At 39.9% G+C, this 13,204-nt stretch overlaps 1 protein-coding gene across 1 annotated transcript in view; it reads left to right on the top strand.

Annotated features, from left to right (window-relative positions):
- MAP4K5 (mitogen-activated protein kinase kinase kinase kinase 5) overlaps window positions 1-13,204 on the top strand; it is a 354,391-nt gene that overhangs the window by 177,147 nt on the left and 164,040 nt on the right. The window contains exon 10 of the mRNA XM_030214063.1: window positions 412-474. Within this exon, the coding sequence (XP_030069923.1) occupies window positions 412-474 (63 nt within the window). The remainder of the gene's footprint in view (window positions 1-411; window positions 475-13,204) is intronic.

Below are 13,204 nucleotides of genomic sequence, written 5' to 3'. Positions count from 1 at the left end.
TGCTACCTGATGATATTTAGCTCTTGTGTATTTGAGTGTCATATGCACTTTGGATCCTGGGTTGTTTTTTCTTTTTGCAGGTATATGACCCTGATGGTTTCTTGAGCATCTCGGTAGTGTTTTAACTTGATAGTGTTGGGAGGTGCTATATAATATTTCACATTTCAATATTTTTAATTGCAAAAATTTTAAGATACACTGAAGAATTTATATAACGTGGGATCACTTACATTGCGGTCAAGGGTTTTGTTTGCTATTGCTTGTTATTCTTTGGTCCCCATATAATGCGGATTCACTTATAATGTGGTCAAATATTTTGGTCCCCACCATCAGCATTATGTGGAGTCTGCAGTGTAATTATAACACTTATTTGTTAAAAAGAAGGGTATTTACAGATGTCTTATTTTTCAGGGCCTTGTTCTTAATGTCAAAAAGTAATTTTCAACCTCCAAAGTTAAAGGAAAAGACAAAATGGTAAGTCAGTCTATATTTCATGATGGAAAAAGAGGATATCACTATAAATCAGGAAACATTAACAAGGAGTAGAATAATTGAATGCACTGACAAAAAAGTGAGGTTGGAATTACCCTTTCAACAAAGGTTTATCATCTGTAATCAGGGTTTCCTAGAAGATAAGGTAGTAGATTTGTTCTCTTATCTACGGTTATCTGGATAGTTAGCCTGTTTTGTTAAAGACTTTAGGCAACTGTAGTGGTACACAACTATATTCACTGGCTTTACTTGTTCCTTTGAAAATATCACTATATGAAACTTAACAAGTAACCATTAATTTGCTGTGAAAAATACAAGGAGGAAAAAGAACTTCAGTGGCTCGGGTCACGTCTATATTATAACTTGGACTAATGACCTGCCTACTTCTTCATTAGTTTTTAAAAAAAACTCCAATATTTAATTAACTCCTTTTTTGTACTTTAAAAAAAAATGATTTTTTTCTTTTTTCTCAAAGTCCATTAATATTCAAGTTCTCCTAGATACTTATCTGAAAGGATGCTGCTATGCTGTACAGCACCGGCTGTTTCACCCCGGCTTCGTCAGGAGCGTTTTTATTATGCAACTCTTTGAGTACCCCTCCCTCTGATTCTTTGCAGACTATTTAGAATCAGAGGGACGAGACTCAAAGAACTGCATAATAAAAATGCTCCTGACGATTTGATTTTGTAAGTCTCTACGCATTAATCTGTGGTTGCAGTGCGTTACTGCCAACGTTCATTTTCCAACACATTATTTTGATTCTTTGGCTGGATTTTGAAAGATATTTGTAAGGAGATTGGATATCTGAAGTGAATTAATTTTGTACAAATCCAGCATACACTTCAGTTGAAGCCATTTTTTGGTATATTACATTTATGAACATACTTACATCTGCTTTTTGTGTGAATGAAATTTTCAATGGAAAAGAACATGTAGATTTGACAGTTAAATGCCTTGTCACACCCTTGTACATTTTTTGCATTTTGATGTCTAAAAAATACAGTTCAAAATGCATTAAAATAGATGTTTTTCATTGAAATACACAGCATACTCTGCGCTTTCAATTTTGAAAAACAATTATAGAAATATTCAGAAAGTAATTCAGAATAAGAAATTATATAAGTCTTCACAGCCCCTTTTGCAGCAGTAACAGCCATGAGTTATTTAAGATGTGTTATCTACCAACAGTGGTACATTTTTCTATCCATTTTTCCTGGCAGAATAGCTCAAACTCTTTCAAGCTGCCTAAACTGTAATCTTCAATTTTGCTATATATTTTCTGTTGGTTTTAGTTCTGGGCTTTGACTGGGCCTAACGGAGCATTCACTTCTTGCTTTTGCTTTGTGCTTAGGATCATTGTCCTGCTCAGAGGTGAATCTTCTTCTCAGTTCTAGGTCTATGACAGATGAGGATAAGCTTTTCTCTGGGATCTGCTTGTACATTGTACCATCCATTTTCCTTGATCTTCACAAGCCTTTCTGTCTCTGCTGCTGCAGAGCGTCCCCATTAATGTAATGTTGCCACCATCATACTTTCCTCGTAGGGATGGTGTCAGTAGGGTTTTATGCCACACGTAGCACTGAGGTCAGAAAGTTCCTTTCATGTTGGTCTCATCAGACTTAAATATTGTCTTCCAAGATTGTGCAGCATTTCTGTGTAAACACTATAGCACATCATACCGCTTTTCTTCAGCAGTGGCTTTTTTCTCACCCTTTGCTGGCACAAATTCTAACTCTGCAAGCTTTTTGTAATGCTTTACTTCAAGAACAGATCTGTCTGGACCTACTGCAGTAACATCACTGGTGTTACATTAAAAAAATAGTTTTTGTTCTCCATGAAATAATCAAAAATCCCCTAGAATTTCACTGCAGCAATTGTCTCTGTCTTTAGGTCACGGGGGTCTAGCCCTACCTGATCTGTGGAGATATAATGTGACATGTATTATGCATCATCTAGTGGATTGGATTAATGGGACTACTTTTGTTTACCCCACTGGCATTGGAGCAACAGCCGGTGGATCCCACTCATTTACTCTATTTTCTTCATACGAGTGCAGTTGCATGGATTGTGGTCACAAAATCTCATCCTTTATTGTGATCCATGGACAAGGTTGGAGATGGATGTGTATCAATTGCAGCTTTCTCCTTCGTCTACCATGCTACTCCCTTTGTGGGGGAATATGGATTTGGACATGGATCTCCAAGTTGTATCTGAAACAGTGAAATGCAAGGGGCTTGATTTATGTCCTTGACGTGGTGACTGAGAAAGGGACACTAAAATCTTTTACAGACCTCCAACAAGGGAGCTATCTGCAGTCCACAGACTTGTTTCAATATACTGAAGTTCAGCATTATGCATCAACACTGGATGCGTTCACCTTGGGGGAATATGCAGTGGACTTGTTAGTGGGAACTTTAATGCTTACACTTACAAAGAAAAAAACTGTCTTTCTTTGAAATCAGTTTGAGGATCCTTGCCCCTAAGTGGGATTATGAACAGTTAGCTTTGTTGTGGAATGCGGAACTGCAACCAGAGGAGCATACGGTTTTTAATGAAACACCTTAAACAACTTGCCCAGTCTGTACATTGAGTGGAGTGGCCTAGTGGTTAGAGCACCGATCTTGCAATCCAGAGATGGCCAGTTCAAATCTCACTGCTGCTCCTTGTGATCTTGGGCAAGTCACCTAACCCTCTATTGCCTCAGGTACAAACTTAGATTGTGAGCCCTCCTGGGACAGAGAAATATCCAGTGTACTTGAATGTAACTCATCTTGAGCTACTACTGAAAAGGTGTGAGCAAAATAAAAAAATAAAAACAGCAGTACAAGTTTCTTTTGAGATTCTACTTTTCTCCACATTGTGCTTATTTGACTAAAATAGCTGATTCGGCTGCTGGCCCTAAATGTGGGGATATTCCAGCAACTTTGGTGCTTATGTTCTGGATTTGTGAGCAGGTTCGTTCCTTTTGGAGGAGCATTTTGCACTGGCTCCCAATCAAAGAACGCATTGCCTTCAAAATCTGTACCTTGGTCCCCAAGGTTATCTACAGTGAAGCCCCGGGATACATGACAGACTTGATCAACTTACCAACTAGAAACACATCAGAATCAACACGATCATATCTAAATCTGCACTACCCAAGCTGCAAAGGACTTAAATATAAATCAACTTACACATCCAGCTTCTCCTACATAAGCACACAACTATGGAATGCATTGCCAAAAGCCTTGAAATCGACGTACGACCACCTAAACTTCCGGAAATCACTAAAAACTAACCTGTTCAAAAAGGCATACCCCACCGATCCAACTTACTTGCCTGATCCCTGCAACACAACAAAACTAAAGTACGTAATGGACAAAACGCAACTGTTCCGATGTACGTTTCCCTAATGTGGCTATGCCACATGAACTTCATCTTACCACAACATCACTTTGCATTTATTCTCACCGGAGTTTGCAAACGCCTCTCCGGTACTATGTAAGCCACATTGAGCCTACAAATAGGTGGGAAAATGTGGGATACAAATGTAACAAATAAATAAATTATTTAAAAGCACGTCCCACTGTGAGCAGATATATTATCATATTCTAACTTTGGGTCCCTTGCACAATCCCAGAAATACAATCTATTGTTACATAAGGCATTTTTTGTGGCCTGGAGATATCTTTTATTTCATTGGGACAACAGGACCCGTCTTCAATGACTTTCTGGCAGAATGAACTGTCCTTATCTGTTGAAACTGGAAAGGATGGATGTCAAGTTTGGCTCTCCTAGGGCCTGGTACCAATTTCAACAAACATGGTCTTTGTTTTGGGACTCCTTACCATATTGAGCCCTGAGTTCTTAATTGAATCTGTGAATTGGAGCATATTTTCTGAGGGGGTGGGTGTGGGAGGGACTTGTTATATGTGCACCAGTTGTTTAGTCCTCTGGGTCATCGTGAAGGAATGACACAGTTGACTCAGGTTGGGTTGGGTTTGTTCTTGTGCAGATATGGTGGTATCTTTCAGTTTGGGTGGGTGCAGGGTTGGGAGGAATGGGTTTTCATCAAAAAAGTTGGTCACTTTTACGGTATTGTAAGCTGTGCATATTCCTTTGTTTTCTAAAAGAGAGTATGAAGAAAAACTTGCCGCAGAGGCTAAAACTCACAGTAACAGCTTTTTCAGGTACATCAGAAGCAGAAAGCCTGCAAGAGAATCCGTTAGATCATGAAGGAGCAAAAGGGGCGCTCAGCGAGGACAAGGCCATAATGGAGAAACTGAATGAATTATTTGCTTCTGTCTTTACGGAAGAAGATGTAAGAGATCTGCCTGTACTGGACATGGTTTTCAAGAGTGATGATGCAGAAAAACTGAAATAAATCTCGGAGAACCTGGAAGATGTACTGAGCCAAATTAACAAGTTAAAAAGTAGTAAATAACCTGGACCGGATGGCATACATCCAAGGGTACTCAAAGAGTTCAAGCATGAAATTGCTGATCTGCTGTTAGTAATGTGTAACCTGTCGTTAAAATCGTCCATAGTACCTGAAGATTGGAGGGTGGCCAATGTGAAGCTGATTTTTAAAAAGGGTTCTAGGGGTGATCCGGAAAATTATAGACTAGTAAGCCTGACGTCAGTGCCGGACAAAATAATGGAAACTATTATAAAGAATAAAATTACAGAACACGTAGACAAACATGGTTTAATGGGATAGTCAGCATGAGTTCAGCTGAGGGAAGTCTTGCCTCACCAGTTTGCTTCATTTATTTGAAGGCGTGAATAAACATGTGGATAAAGGTGAGCCGGTTGATGTAGTGTATCTAGATTTTCAGAAATCTTTTGGTAAAAGTTCCTCATGAGAGACTCCTGAGAAAATTAAAGTCATGGGATAGGAGGCAAGGTTCTGGTGTGGATTAGGAATTGGTTATTGGACAGAAAACAGAGGGTAGGGTTAAATGGTCATTTCTTTCAGTGGAAGAGGGTGAACAGTGGAGTGCCACAGGGATCTGTACTGGATCCAGTGCTATTTAACATATTTATAAATGATATGGAAATCGTAACAATGAGTGAGGTGATTAAATTTGCAGGTGATAGAAAACTATTTAAGGTTGTTAAAACACATGCGAACTGTGAAATATTGCAGGAAGACTGGGCATCAAAATGGCAGATGAAATTTAATGTGGACAAATGCAAGGTGATGCACATTGGAAAGAATAATCTGAATCATAGTTACCTGATGCTAGGGTCCACTTTAGGGGTCAGCACACAAGAAAAAGATCTAGGTGGTGGTGTAGATAATACGCTGAAATCTTGCTCAGTGTGTGGCTGCAGCCAAAAAAGCAAACAGGATGCTAGGAATTATTAGGAAAAGGATGGTGAATAAGACCGAAAATACTATAAATGCCTCTGTATCGCTCCATGGTGCGTCTGCACTTTGAGTTCAGTTCTGCTCACTGTATCTCAAAAAAGATATAGCGGATTTAGAAAAGGTTCAAAGAAGAGTGACCAAAATGATAAAGGGGATGGAACTCCTCTCATATGAGGAAAGGCTAAAGAGATTAGGGCTTTTCAGCTTGGAAAAGAGATGAATGAGGGGAGATATGAATCAGGTCTACAAAATCCTGAGTGATGTAGAACGAATAGAAGTAAATCGATTTTTTTATTAGTTCCAAAAGTACAAAGACATGGGGACAGGAAGGTGGTAGAACTGGAGGACGTTGAAGGGGGGCAGACTCAGGACTAATGTCAGGAAGTGTTTTTTTCACGGAGACAGTGGTGGATATGTGGAATGCCCTCCCGCGGGAGGTGGTGGAGATGAAAACGGTAATGGAATTCAAACATACGTGGGATAAACACAAAGGAATCCTGTTTAGAAGGAATGGTTCCGTGGAATCTTAGCGGAGATTGGGTCCTGACACCGGTAATTGGAAACAAAATGGGAGCTGGGCAGACTTCTACGGTCTATGCCCTGATCATGACTTAATAGATAAGGGATGGGCTGGAATGTAAATTTAAGGGGCTTCGATGTTAGCTTCAGAACTTAGTACAAGAACAGTACTGGGCAGACCTCTACGGTCTGTGCCCTGAGAAAGGCAAGGAAAAAAAATCAAACTCGGGTATACATATAAAGTATCACATATCATGTAAAATGAGTTTATCTTGTTGGGCAGACTGAATGGACCGTACAGGTATTTATCTGCCGTCATTTACTGTTACTATGTATGACACTCAAAGTTACATGGAAATACTTTTAAAACAAACAGGAGGAAATATTTTTTCACTCAATGAATAGTTAAGCTTTGGAACTCTTTGCTGGAGGATGTGGTAACAGCGGTTAGTGTATCTGGGTTTAAAAAAAGGTTTGGACAAATTCCTGGAGGAAACGTTCATAGTCTCCTATTGAGACAGACATGGGAAGCAACTGCTTGCCCTGGGATTTGTAGTATGGAGTGTTGCCACAATTTGGGTTTCTGCCCAGGTGCTTGTGACCTGGCGTCGCCACTGTTTGGAAAATAGGATACTGGGCTAGATGGACCCAGTATGACTACTCTTATGTTTTTATGTTGTGATTTTAATAAGATATAATTTTAAAAAATAGTTTTTGTTCTATGCTGCTTAAATTTAACTTTAACATGTAATCATATTAGAGGACTCACTTTTAAATATAGTATTCTTTGCAATCACAAATTCTATATAGCTCTCTGTCTATATATCTATCTACCGTATTTTTCGGACTATAAGACGCACCGGACCATAAGACGCACCTAGGTTTTAGAGGAGGGAAATAGGAAAAAAAAAATTCAGACTATGACGCACCTTTTTCCTCCTCTAAAACCTAGGTGCTCCAGTGCGTCTTGTCCGAATCTCTCCCGTTTCCAGGGTCCGCCCATCTCCCTCCCACCCTCCCGTCGAGTTCCGAGATCCCCCTCCCTTCCTTCTTCTGAGTTCTAAAAGTAATTTTACCTAGTTGGGGCAGCAGCAGAAGCGAAAACCATGCAGAGTGGGTACGTCACTCTTCCCTTCTGTCTCTCTCAGCTCTGGTCCCGCCCTCAAACAGGAAATGAGGGCGGGACCAGAGCTGAGAGAGACAGAAGGAAAGAGTGACATGCCGAGTCTGCATGGTTTTTGCTTCTGCTGCTGCCCCGACTAGGTAAAATTACTTTTAGAACTCAGAAGAAGGGAGGGAGGGGGATCTTGGAACTCGAAGAGAGGGAGGGTGGGCAGGGGATCCAGAAACTCGAATTTCTTTACCTTCGGACTATAAGACGCACCCCCCCCCCATTTTCCTCCCAAATTTGGGGGGAAAAAGTGTGTCTTATAGTCCGAAAAGTACGGTATATCTTATCTATAAAAAGAGAGAGAGAGCAACACAATAATTTTTTAAGAATTTTCCATGCCATTTAATTTTTAAACTACCACCTCCGATTCAATATAACCTTGTTGGTAGCCAGAAAGCTTTTCCTAAAATAATCATATGCCTTTAAATGAAAAAGGCTGTCAGTCTGGTGTTCACTAATGGAGAAGACATCCCTAACACCATACTGCAATACTTAAAACAGCTATGTTAGGGGTATGCCAACATCCTCTTATATCATGTCCTCATAAACAGAGCACCAATGCTGTGCTGTTTTGAGTTTTGCATTTATTAGGATTTTGTGCTTTCCTGTTCATTGGAAGTGCAAGTCAAGTTTGTCAAGTAGTATAGTTATTTCTCTGTCTCGCAATCTTAGTTTTTCCTGGGTTGATGAAGGGTTAAGTGACTTACCCAAGCAGAATTTGAACCCTGGCTTCCCTAGTTCTCAGTCTCCTGATCTAACTACTAATCTAGTCTTCTGTGCCACCTTGTGACTCTGGGCAAGTCACTTAACCCTCCATTGCCCCATGTAAGCCGCATTGAGCCTGCCATGAGTGGGAAAGCGCGGGGTACAAATGTAACAAAAATTAAAAAAAAATAAATGTCAAACTATGTATTAGTAAGCCACCTGTCCCATGAGACCTGAATATCTTCCTTTTGGCTCCTAAGATGAAACCATCTTTTAACATGCTGAGATTTGAGCCCATAGATTCATCATCTGTCAAGAACCTCACCTAGAAGGTACAGTTTCAGTAAGAATAATTGGTGAACTTAAGCCTTAGTTATGTTATGAACCTTACACTCACTTTCATCATAATAAAGTAGTACTGCAAACTTCAAATTTTACATTTTTACCAAAGTAAGTTGCACCTGTTCATCTGAATGAAGAAATAGTGCTGCTTATATTTTATCTTAAATTGCATGAACATCCCCCTTAATGTCTCTTCACACTCTGGCTTGCAAATGGTGTTTACCTGCTAAGAACAGAATACCAAAGAGGTTAATCTGTTCACATCACTGAGCTTGTCATTCCAGTTGCAAAACACATGCTAGGAAGTTGGCTAGGATCATGTATTCAGCTCTGTTAATTAGCAGACTGGTATCCCTCTAACCCAGGGGAGGGCAACCTTTTATACACAGGACCACATGAATGTCATTTCTACCCCTTGTTGGCCGCAGCATTACATAATGTTGGAATCGGAAATGCACAGAGCACCATAGACCATCGATAAGTAAGAATGATGGAAGCAAACTGCTAGGGTGTCTGTTCCAAAATTTGTGAAATGCAGTATTTAAAATTGCCAAAACTCTGGTTAATCATGTTTTCTGTGTATACTTCCCGTGGTCTCTGAGAAGTAGCCTAGTGGTTAGTGCAGTGGCCTGAGAACCAGGGGAACTAGATTTGATTCCCACTGCAGCTCCTTGTGAGTTTGGGCAAGTCACTTAACCTTCCATTGCCCCAGGAAAAAAAAAAAAAAGTACAAAACTCTCAAAACTCAGAATGCACAAAAAGTGTTGAAATATAAAAGAAAACTTCCAGAATCTAGTTCCATTATTAAACTTGGGCAAGCATTCCGACGAGTAGAAGGAATAGGTGAAAATCTATCGGTACCAAAAGGGAAGGAAGCAACAATTTGTAAAAGAAGAGGAAGAACCAACAAGTAACAAATATATAAGTATAACAGGAAATACAAAGTGTTACTCCAGGAACTATTCATGCATCAAAATTGGGGGCACGAATGGTTATGGAGAAGTGAATTGAAGCCCAAGAATGAACAATTGATAGTTGCAACCCAGGACAGCAGATTAGGAATGAGATGGTTTACAACAAGCATTGATAAAGCTAGTGCAACAGACATCTTTAGATTCTGTAAGAGATCTAGAAACAGTTACTTATTTCATGGCTAGCTACGAAGTGCTGATGGCAGAAAATCTTATACAGAAAGGCACAATAAGGTGGTGTGTCTTATTCATTGGAAACTCTGAGCATTACAGCATCAGTGTACCAGAAAAGCATTGGGATCATGACTCTGAGAACTGTGGGAAAATAACGTTATGATCACCTAGGATATCCCCATCTCAGCTGATGACAAGCTGGATACAGGGTGTGTCAAGTGATACTTGGTAAATTGTATAGAAAGAGAGAAGATCCTCAGGTACCAAGAGATGCAGTCCAAGACCAAGATGATGTGGCAGTAAGATGCAGAATATTTCCCATAGTTTTGGTTGACACCAGCTTGATCAAAAAGAACTTACAAGCTCACTTGAATAAGTTGCCTATGCATGTTACATCTTATGAACACCAGAAAGAAGCTGTCTTTGGCACAATGCAAGTACTATGGCAAGTGTTAGCAGTAAATTTGAGAGACTAAGATCATACTCCACATGCCCTGTCTTAGGAGTGAGATTCATTCCTGTCATGGTATGCACAGAACTAACCCATTTGAAAAATTGCTCCTCCAGAACTTTTTAGAGGGGCACATTGATCATGTGCAAAGCTTATTACCTGAGGGCTACCTCATCCCAGTTTTCTTTGTGGAATCTAATAGATGTGAGAGAGATTAGATTCCACAAAGAAAACTGGGATGAGGTTTGCATTGGGTTACTTTGGTTTTCACATCTTCTCTTAGAAATGCTTAGGTTTTCCAGTCATTTTTGAAGTTTCTTTAATTTTGGCTTGACTAGGACCTATAGTGGCACAGATGGATTGAACAACAGTTTGTCAGATTTTACCATTGAACAGTTCTAGCTACTGTGGTTATTCTCTCAGTATTCCAAAAACAGAATCACTCCAGTCGTGTCAAGAAGTGCAGGTGGTGCTTTGAGCCTAAATATAACATTCTGTGCCACTTGTCAGATGATGATGCTTAGGATTCTTTGTGGCTGTCAGTAGCAAAAGGAGAAGTTCTAAATTTGATCCAACTGCATCGGTTGCACTGATTCTCATGGGACCTGGAAATGCATGTAGATTGGGGAAACCTCAATCCACATGGAAGTCAAGTACTGATCAGGACAGACAATTGTTAGTCTTGTATGTATGCAAAAGGCTTCAAGAGATCCAGATGTAGAGCATAGATTGAAGGGGCATCACCATCTCACTTTCAAAGCATCCTCAAGAAAATCTGAAGGAGGATAGATCTCCAAGGATCATAGAACCAGCCACCAGTATACTTTAGCTGATCTGTGCCCCAAATGGCATTGATACCAGCAGTCTTTAAGCAGGAGTTGAAGATCCAAGAGATGCTGAGTGACAATCTAGCAAAAATCTATGCATCTGCACAGACTATACTGAAACCAGTGCTAGAGAAGTTCAGCCAATCCTGGACTCTGGTGCTTTAAAAAAACACAAATATCAGTACTGACTGCAACTATGCCCATCTTCGATGCACTGGGGGAGAAAGCTTCACCAAAGCACCAGTCTACACCAAAGCCTAGATTGCCAACAGACAAGAGGAACCCTCGCAGAGATCTTGTCGACTAACTGATACAGTTTGAGTAGTCCTGGGACTTGCTTACAAGTCTAAAGGCTACACTAAGCACATAAGCACCGCCATACTGGGAAAAGACCAAGAGTCCATCAAGCCCAGCATCCTGTCTCTGACAGCGGCCAATCCAGGCTTCAAGAACCTGGCAACCCCCCCCCCCCCCCCAAAAAAAAAAAAAATTAATAATGTTCAATGGACTAGTCTCCCTTTAGACCCCTCTTCACAAGAAAGGAGAAAGTCTAATCTAATCTCAGTATCTATCAACCGCTTATTCCCTACAAAGTGACTGACATTTAAAATAATGTAAAAAAAAAAAAAAAATCAGTTGCTCTCAAGATGACATATTGCAATACCATTACTAACAATTATTAGCACAAACGTATTTTTGAAAGGATATATAAGACAAATTGTGTTTCAAAGAAATAGGTAGATTTTCCAAAGTTGCACAGCCTGAAAGGAAAAAAGATGATGCTAAAACTTATATCAGACACCCTTAAATGAGGGAAAATTAAGTATTTGATTAAGTATATGATAACTTCAAATAGTCACAGGAGCAAAGTTAAGTTGAGTCGATCTGAGTCTCCTCCAAAAGACTCTCCCTCACCAGTTTTTGTCAGGAAAATGGCTGAGATCATTCCATTTAAGTTGGAGGAGGTAGTAGAGCCCAGCCTTGGACATCCAGTTGCTCAACACTTTCCTTCAACAATGATACTGTGACAGTGCCTATTGAAGGCATCCTTAAGGAGGCACAAAATGAGAATGCAGTAGATTTCCCTTCTTTGTACAACCGATAACGAGAAGGCTGCCTTGATACTACACTTTAAAGGAATATGTCTCGTTAGAGACCAATACAGTTGAACCCATTTCTCTAGTGGGAAGAGGACAGAAATTTGATCCCAAGTATTTCTTGTTCCCAGAGAAAACTGGAGGACACTGTTCCATCCTAGACATAAAAGGCCTTTAATAAATTTCTTGTAAATTTATTATTTATTCAAGCTCGTATCCCACAATTATCCAAAAACGAGTTTTGGTTCAAATTAAATTTCAAGATATATCCCTGAACACTTTAATCTCTTCCTCTGCCAATAAGCGAGATTGAATGTCATCCAACATGCCGGATGGAACAGCTCTTTCAGAGCTCAGAACTATGTCAAAATTCTGAGTATGCTTTGGCCATTACTGTGCTCAGCAGACTCCTCCATTTCCTCAGTTTTGTTTTTTTCTACTCTGCTGAATTAACTTAAAAATTAAGCTGTCCCAGAAATTTTATTGAAGGTTTTTCTTCATGCTCAAGTAATGCTGTGTGTTTCCTTCCTCCTTGTTTTTTTATTAATTCCTTAGTAAAAAAAATTGTTTTACCAGTGATTGTTTCGTCTTTGCCAGGTCAAAACTGTGGCACATGCCATGCCCAGCTTCAGACACAAAAATGGCTGCATAAGATACAAGAGATGTCATTTGCCTTGGGCTTATTCACTATCAGGAATACTATCATTGTGGATGGATAGTCCCAAGAGCACCCCTTTTGGCTTTGATGCAGAAGAATGACTTTTGCAAATGAATACATCATTCTTAGTGCAGAGATGAGCTAACTGCAAGGTTTAGCAGTCCTGGGAGTTGCTTTTACTATATGTTGCCTCCATTCCTTCACACAATAGTCTGAAGAGTTCTACTTGGGAAATGGGAAGCATGCCTTACCACTTTGGAGCTTATACAAGTCTCAGCTTAGATGTCTTGACCTTCAGTGCAGGGTTTCTAAGCAGGGAACAGCATGTAAAAGCACACATTTGCAAAGAAACCTCTAAGTGCCACTTAAGCATGGAGGATTAAAAGCATGGTGCAGTGCCAAAACACAAGGAGATTACTGCTGCTCGGTGTTAGCAATGGTTCA

Source organism: Microcaecilia unicolor, chromosome 9 (assembly GCF_901765095.1).
Source record: "Microcaecilia unicolor chromosome 9, aMicUni1.1, whole genome shotgun sequence".
In the NCBI taxonomy this organism is placed as follows: domain Eukaryota; kingdom Metazoa; phylum Chordata; class Amphibia; order Gymnophiona; family Siphonopidae; genus Microcaecilia; species Microcaecilia unicolor.
The sequence above is the reverse complement of the archived record's forward strand: the minus strand, read 5'-3'. Positions and strand labels throughout refer to the sequence as shown.